General features: G+C 42.6%; 1 protein-coding gene across 1 annotated transcript; it reads left to right on the top strand.

Moving 5' to 3' along the window:
- The first annotated feature begins 271 nt into the window (after nt 1-271).
- On the top strand, nt 272-7,434 carry LOC103641749 (hapless 8). The gene is made up of 4 exons (XM_008665080.3): nt 272-582; nt 1,444-1,786; nt 2,649-3,789; nt 4,663-7,434. Exons 2-4 carry the CDS (start codon nt 1,635-1,637, stop codon nt 7,084-7,086), a joined length of 3,717 nt encoding a protein of 1,238 aa, XP_008663302.1. The 5' UTR covers nt 272-582; nt 1,444-1,634; the 3' UTR covers nt 7,087-7,434.
- Nucleotides 7,435-8,130: the final 696 nt, after the last annotated feature.

The raw sequence follows: 8,130 nt of genomic DNA, 5'->3' as shown, positions 1-8,130 counted from the left end.
CACATAGTTCATCCTTTTTAAAATTGTTATATAAATATTAATTATTTATTATTAGATATATTTTAATAACGATTTATTTACTTTATTATTTATAGAAAACCGATTAAGAGTCTGTTTGTTTGTTTGTGTAGGATTATAATATGATATGATCAGATTATATAATCTAATTTATTTAAAACTTGGATAGATTATAGTCTTAAATAAATAGGCCCTAAAATAAATGATCAAATATAATATAATGCGTCGTCTAATGCGTTATCTATCTTGCCACCGAGCGAGTAGAGTATTCGGCTATTCGCACACAGACAGCGTGGTGCCGAGAGAGAGAAAGTGGTGGTGGAATACATAGCAAGCCAAAAAAAAAACATTTCTTCCCTTTTTCCTTGCCTCGCTTCCCCTCCCCCGTCTCCTGTTCTCTTCTCCCTTCTCCGTCTGCTTCAGCCCCCAGAAATCGAAGCCACCACCACCATAGAGCTCCGAGCCCCTCGCCCTCCTCCCCGCCTGTTCGCTGCGTGGATCTACAGGCAGGATGCTCACTCCCGCGCGCGCGGGCGCCGCTCGGTGAGCGGCTGTGAAGAAAAGGTAAGAGAACTGCCGGAGTTCTCCGAGTTAGTACGTGCGGTGACTTCGTAGGCGGTTCTCGATTTGCTTGACTTGAATCCGCTCTGTTGGATTTTTCCCTGCTCTTGCGCGTCGCTTCCCCTTACGAGACTCATCGCTGGAACTGGAAGATTGGCGTCTGCGGAATGGATCTCTTCAGGCGGAGTTGGGATTTCTCGCGTGCTTCTCTCACTGCTTGTGACTGAGCGCTAGATCTCCGCTGCTTTTCGTGCTTGCTTGTGTTGTTCTTGGCTACCGGCAAAGTTTCCCGATCCCTGCATCTGCCTTTTCCAGATTTGGTACGGATTAGGCCCCCGTTCTCGAACTCCTTCCTGTACGTCCTCCCATGCCTCGTCGTCCATATCCAAGCCACATAAATCCCCGATTAGGCCAGTGATGAAGCAACAGAAAATCCTTACTTTTTATTGGTTTCTCGCCATATCTCTAGTTAATAAGCTCCCTTTACTCTTTTCTTCTTTTGCTATTTATTTCCCCATCAAGAAAGCACTACCATACAAGCTACCCTCCAGTGCTTGGCAACTGTTCATGTCTTCTTCCTGCTGTTCCCTTTCTGCGAATCCTTTGCAAGAGTTGCATGATCCGTGTAGACTTCCCCTTAATCTGCTCCAAGACTAGCCCGTTCACCACCTTGCCCCGGGATGATATTTTATGTGCTTTTGTGCTACTTCGAGGGCAGCTCCCTCCGCTCTTGTCCTCTCCTCTCTGCATCTATCTCTCTCTTGCTGCATCGATCAGCATAAAATCATGCCATTATATTCCCAAAGAACAGCTGGTTTGGTTGTGTGGACATGAAATAATATGTACCTTGGTTTCTTTCTGCAGGTGCCTGATGAGAATTGAGATAGTGGGCGGCCAAGGAAGCGAAGTTTCTCGCACTCCACCTGTTGAATTTACCAACTTGGTATGCTGGAGTGTAAGGATAAGAGCAGACCCAATTGCTTCACAGCTCTTGGGTTCTTAGTGCCGACTGTAGCAGCAGCAGATCTGGGGCGAGCAGCGAAGGCGTTCATCAGATGTTATCCAGTGAGCAGCCTTCAGGCCCCTCATGTTCCTTCAAGTCTACTGGCCCGGGTGTGAGCACTGATCCGGCAACCTCCGTGGCCGAGGGGCCGCCGAGCCAGGATCCCAGAGATCTGGTCCAACCTTATCCCAAGTTCTCCATAAGGTGAAAGAGAGATATATATACCTTTGATTCAGTACCTTGGGAGATAGATTATTTTTGGTGTTTAAGTTCTTGATGCTGGATCTCTGTCTTTATGGTGCGTCGATTATGGGGGTGTTTGGATACCCCCGTCTAAAGTTTAGTTTGGTTTTTCGGATGTCGATTTGAAGGATTAGACAGAACCTAATTATAAAGCTGATTGCATAAGTAGTGGCTAATTCTGTAGACGAATCTATTGAGTCTAATTAATCCATGATTAGAACATGTTTACTGTAGCGAAACATGGGCTGATCATAGATTAACTTGGCTTAATAGATTTGTGTCACGAATTAGCCATAATTTATACAATCAGTTTTATAATTAGCTCATGGTCCTAATTGACATCCAAAACTTGACTAAACTCTAGTCCGGAGGATCCAAACACCCTAATTATTGGCTGCTGCTTTGAGGGGTCGGATTGGGTATGCATGGCTGCTTTCAGGGTTAATCCGTGTTATTGTCTGGGGTTGTTTGTATAGTTTACTTTTCTGTTGATTAATATAAAAGTGGCCTCTTTTCTTCCCCAAAATCTGAAAATAAAAGGATGCTCCTCTGATGAATTTTGTCCACTGCCTACTAATGTTTTCTTTTCCATATGTGGTGGTTCTGCGATACACAAGCAGGCCACATATTTTTGGAGATTTCAGTTTTTCATCCTGACAGCATGTTCAGTAGGTCCACGTTGATGTTGTTTCTCTCTCTCTTCTTTTCAACCTATTGTGGAGGGTTTAAATGACACTATTTGGCAACACTATTCTTGAGCGTTCGTCATCTAGGCACGTATTACCATATGCTAATGGGTCCATATTTCTGCCCCTATTTCCAGAGATTATGTGTTTGCTTCAAGAAGCAAAGGCATCAAGAGAAGCTGGCCTTTCCATCCACATTCATTGCAGCTTTGCCTAGAGCGCGGTGTGAAGGATCCATTGCCTCCATTTGAGTCTCCCGATTTGATCCGGTCACAGCCATTAAATATTTCCACTGACTTTGAGCAATCTGCTGCTTGCTTAGAACTCAATAGTGTTGGTCTGGTGAAGAATAGAGATGCTAGTTCCTTAAACGAGTATACAGGCAATATCAACTTCCAGTCATGCCAACCAGTAGATGAGTCACTTGGACCTTTGCCATACACATCGCCAGAGGATGGGAAATCTGGTATCAACCAAGTGGGAAGTACAAATGAATCAGATCATCCTGATGAGGTTATACCAATAGATCTACAAGATAATAGCTGTACAAAAGCAAGTCAGCAAATTGAGGTTGATGTGCCCTTGCGGCGGTTGAGAAATCTTGACTTATCATGCGAGCCATCTGAAAAGAAGTGCAAATTTGTAGTCAAGTTAGGTGCCACGACGGATATTCGGCGAGCAGAGGATATAGCATCTAACTCTAGCTCAGTTTCAGATCCGATGGCTTCAAAGACTTGTCCTGTTTGCAAAGTATTTGCTTCGACTTCAAACACCACATTGAATGCCCACATAGATCAGTGCCTTTCTGCAGAGTCTAATACTGAGCTTGTTGAAACGGTCCTTGTGAAACCTAAAGTGAAGCCAAGGAAGAAGCGATTGATGGTGGACATATACAAGACTGCTCTTCCATGCACACTTGAGGATCTTGATCAGAGGAATGGCACTAATTGGGCAGTTGAGTTGTCTATGTCTCCAGTGAGCAGAGAGGTTTGCACTGAGAACCGAAGCCCAGAAATGGTATCATTTGACAGAAGAGATGATGAAAGAGAAGGAGATGTCTATGTTGATTCTAACGGCATAAAAATTAGAATTTTGTCCAAGTGTAATGATGTACCTTTGGTGTTGAGGGATGACCTTGGTTCGAGGAAAGTTGCGAAGCATGGAACTGGAAAAGGTATACTGATGAGCAAAAAGATGCTGAAGTCAAAGCTTTTGAAGAATAAGAAGCTCAAGATGCATGGAAAGAAGTACAACAAGACAAGCCCTTTGAACTCCCAGGTAGTGTCTTTAACTCACTCTACATGTTATTTGTCACTGTGACTCCAGTACCGTGTTTATCGATTGGCGTAATGCGATCTTGGACCATTAGTACATGGAGAGCATACCCATTATTTATCAGACCTTAGACCACACTTTATAATGTCTGCACTGATGCAGCTTTTGTTTCATGAATGAATGTGCTATGTACTACACATCATTTTAACTCCATGTGTCATAAAAGATTTGTAAGAACAGATGTTAAGCTTGGATTATGTTTAGCTTTGTAACTTATTTCTTTGTGAAAGTATGAATGTGGACCATAATCAGATGTTAGGCTTGAATTGTGTCAGGTTTCGCAGTCATGGGTTAGTTTATGCTTGATATTCATCACCATATCAATGTTCTTCTATGGAGATGCAAGGGTAAAGGCAACTTGTGTATATTAAATATAGAGCTCATTTCTTAATTATTGCTGAGTCATTCGTTTCCTAGAAGATAACAGTGATTATGGCATTTTACCGAAAAACACTTTTAAGCCCTAGGAACTGAGCCGTAGCTCAGTGGTAAAAGCTCTCTGTACGAGCTGGTCAGTCTTAGGTTTGATTCCTATCGTTCCCAGGATTTCCTACCATTCAGGTGGGGGGCCTCTCTCCCCCCAATGACAGTAAAAAAACACTTTTAAGCCCTGGAGAGAACAATCTTTAAATTTAATTTTTGTGAACCTGTGTTAGTTTTCCATGGGTTAGTTTACGCTAGGTTTTACAGTTGCCATGTTTTTTGGTGGATGTCAGGATCATCTCATATGATAACAGTTTGTTCTGTGGTTGACCTTAAAAAATGTTTTATCCCTTAATTTTGCACCTTTGACTTATTTCTATGGGATACACACAGGTTCAAGCATATCCACATGATGATATTAACGAGGAAACCTCCGAGGAGGAGTGGCATGCGCGGAATCCTTTTGAAAGCACCAGCAATTGTTGTTCCAGGACTATGCAGCAGTGGGTGTGCTCCAAACGCTCAGATATCGCCAAGAGTTTAAGCAGAAACCATAGTGGTAAAGCATTTGATAAAGTGATACCTGGAGCACAGAAATCGGATAGGAACAACATGCTTGGCTTTAATGATTCTCAAGTTCCAGAAAGTCCTGCTGGGGCGTTTTCTTCGGAGTCACCAGAATACATGGCCACAACTTCAGAAGCCATTGGTGTTGAGCAGAGCAATGGTCCTTCAAAAGTGCTTAGATCGATTCCTACATGGTCTTCAAAAACTCACCGTCTTCAGAGCAGTGTCATGCCAAAAACACCTAGATCAGCTGCTGCTCTTGCAAAGAGAAAAATTAAGGAGATTGGGAGGAGAGAAGCTACCAAATTAGATAATTACAATATAGTGAGGAATCCCACTTCAGTGAAAAGATCTGAAACTAGGACTCTTTCCTTCACTGCAGGGCCAAGCAATGGATCAAACAGGTTAGCATCTACCTCAAAGAAGATCCGGAAGCATCGATCTCTGTTGAGGACCGGCAAGCGTGCATTTTCACCTTTTAGTACTAGAGTAGTTCATGGTTTTGGTGAAGAGCGTGAACTTGATACCAGACATGTAAATAAGAAATTCCGGATTACTAGTAATGAGGTTCCCAAGAAGTTTTTGAAGCATACTGAAGAGGATACTGCAGATAATGACTTCTCTCTTGCAAGTGACATGACAGTATCAGGACAACAGAATGATCAATATGATGTTGCACAGGAAACAGAGGGTACACAAATGGATTGTGAAGGTGAAGATGCTGAAACTGATGTGCCATATGATTCTGTATCCAGAAGTGATCCTGCTGACTGTTGCAACCAAATAAGTGATGTTTCTCTGAGTCCTGAAAATAACAGAACAACAGATGATGATGTTTTAGTTGAAGGCTATAGTGTAGCTGTGGAGGATCCAAACTCCAGTGAGAAATTAGCACATGGGCATGAATCCAACTGTGCTACCAATAATGAAATGGATGAATGGCAGATGGATCCGACTTCAACAAAGGAATCTAGTCCCTGCTTAGTTAGTAACAGGGACATGGGTCCTGGAGGTCCTCAGGATAACTCATCAATAACATCAAATGGAGAAAACTTTAATCAAGAGCATGGTCTGCCACTCGGACAGGACTCACTAGATTCTCCTGTATCAACTGCCTCAACTATGTCCCCTCCAGCTGCTTTGAAGGATTCAAGGATTAACGATGAAGAACCTGGCCCATCTACTGGTAGAACTGTTGAAGAGCAAATCACTGGGTGCTTGAATCAAGAAGCCAAGTCAATACCTATGGCCAGAGAAGGTGAACTTCCCAAAGAGAAGCCTTTTCGATGTTCTTGCCAGGAGAACATTTCCAGAGAGTCTCATCAAAGTGTTGTTGCCAGACCAACGCTGAATTTTACTGGAAAGCAGGTTCCGCAATTGCACATTGGTTCGAGGGCATCATCATCTTTCAGCATGTACCAAAGAACCAGCGCAAAGCCCAACCCCTGCTTAGATTCACATGAACATCTTTCAGCGGCTAAGGTTGCAGCGGAATCTGCTGTCAGCCTCCCTTCTTACTCAACAGATTGCATAAGCCCCTCATTACAAACTCAGCTTCCTTCGCCATCAAATCCTATCTTGAGGCTGATGGGTAAGGATTTGATGGTGATGAACAACGAAGAGAGTGTGCATCCTCAAGCACCAAGTTCAGACTACATCTTGAGAGGGAATTACGAGGCACCTGTTGGTTTTATGCCTCCAAGCTACCAACATCTCGGTAATTCTGGATTTATCAGCATGCCACCAACCGCAGCCAGTCACCAGATTCCTCTACCAAGTGTTCAAGCTAGCGGCCTTGTTGCTCCTCCGTTGCACAGCGTTTCCATGATGCAACCTGAACATCATTCCCAGCAGAAGTCCTACAGAAATATTATGCCTGCCATGCATCATCCAACCTACATGATGAAAGAAGTGATTGTGATCAAGGACTCTCCTGAGCGTAGTAGAACTGAGCCACAAGCTAGCATGCTTTTCCCCCCTGCTCCACCTCCCGCACTCTCGATACCAAACAATACGCCACCACGTCCATTTTACTGCCTTCCACCGCAAATCCCAATCTTGCCAAGGGAGAGGGCTGCTGGATCCATGCCTGTGTACGCAAACTTTGGCGCATTGGCTGGTGTCAGTCCATCAAGTCAAGAAAGCCAAACGGGAGTAACCAATCCTTACATGCCGAATCCGTTCTTCGTCCAGTCCCGAACTGGTTACATGAACCACCCGCCAGTGTACTACTCACAGAATCTGGGGTGATGATTTCTCAGTAGCTCAAATGACCAGAACTCCATTTAACTTGCCGGTCGTCGCTGTCGAAGTTTGTGGGGGATGAGAGTTTCGTGATGGGTCAAAAACATGCTGAGATCAATGAACCTGCATGAGATGTGTCTGACTTTCATGAGGATTTTCACATAGGTTGCTTTAGATTTTTCCCCCTTTCTTTCTCCCTTAAAGCTACAGCATGTTTGCCGTCAAAAGTATCTTAATTACTCTCTGCAAAGCTGCAGTAGTAAATTACAGTGTGCAATTCCCAATAGCTCTGCAAAGGAATATATCTCAGTATTTATCGAAAAAGCTGGCATTTGATATTCCCAGTTGCATGTTTATAGTCTGATGTCTGTTCTTTTTACACACTGTTCTGCCGGTGTTTGCTGCCTCAGCAGTGTTAACTCGTGATAGTTAAGGGGTGTTTGGTTCCTTTAGGTCCTGTTTGGAAGCAAATCTAGTTTTTAAGAAGCTGGTTTTTATCTTTTAATTAGAAGAGACTAGCTTCTCAGTTTTAATCAGTTTTTAAGAAACTGGCATCCAATTTATATAAACTGAGTCATAAACTGGTATGTTTGGAACTATCTCAATTTCTATAAACCATTTTTAAAAAACTGGTTGCTTTTAAACAGGTCCTTAGTCACCCTCCTAAACTTTAGTGACTAAATTTTCGTCCTTAGAAATCATATTTGAAAGACCTATTTTAATCACCCGTTTGGTATTTTAGAGACTAAAAGTGATTAAGTTTAGGAGGTTAGAACCAAACACTCCCTTAATACAATCCAAAGTAGAATAGTAACGTTGCATTGCATCGTACAAGAATACTCTCATTTTGTTAGTTGCAGACGTTGAAATTGTGTCGTTATCAAAGACCAATGGTTTGTTTGGTTTGCTGTCTAACTTGTCATACATTGACTAACTTTTTCTATCTAAAGTTAGTTCTTCGATTCGGACGATTAAAAGAGTATTTGTTTGATATTATAAATAGTTCAAAAGTTGTTGGATTATATAATTTAGACATATTATAATCTCAAA

This window comes from Zea mays, chromosome 10 (genome assembly GCF_902167145.1).
Source record: "Zea mays cultivar B73 chromosome 10, Zm-B73-REFERENCE-NAM-5.0, whole genome shotgun sequence".
Lineage (NCBI taxonomy): Eukaryota > Viridiplantae > Streptophyta > Magnoliopsida > Poales > Poaceae > Zea > Zea mays.
This window is presented reverse-complemented; position numbering and strand designations above follow the sequence as displayed.

Excerpts from the sequence above, each read along its gene's own strand:
- LOC103641749 (XM_008665080.3), top strand. The coding sequence starts at position 1,635 with ATGTTATCCAGTGAGCAGCCTTCAGGCCCCTCATGTTCCTTCAAGTCT. Across the intron at positions 1,787-2,648 it reads TATCCCAAGTTCTCCATAAG|AGATTATGTGTTTGCTTCAA; the intron begins GTGAAAGAGAGA and ends CCCTATTTCCAG. Across the intron at positions 3,790-4,662 it reads CAAGCCCTTTGAACTCCCAG|GTTCAAGCATATCCACATGA; the intron begins GTAGTGTCTTTA and ends GGATACACACAG.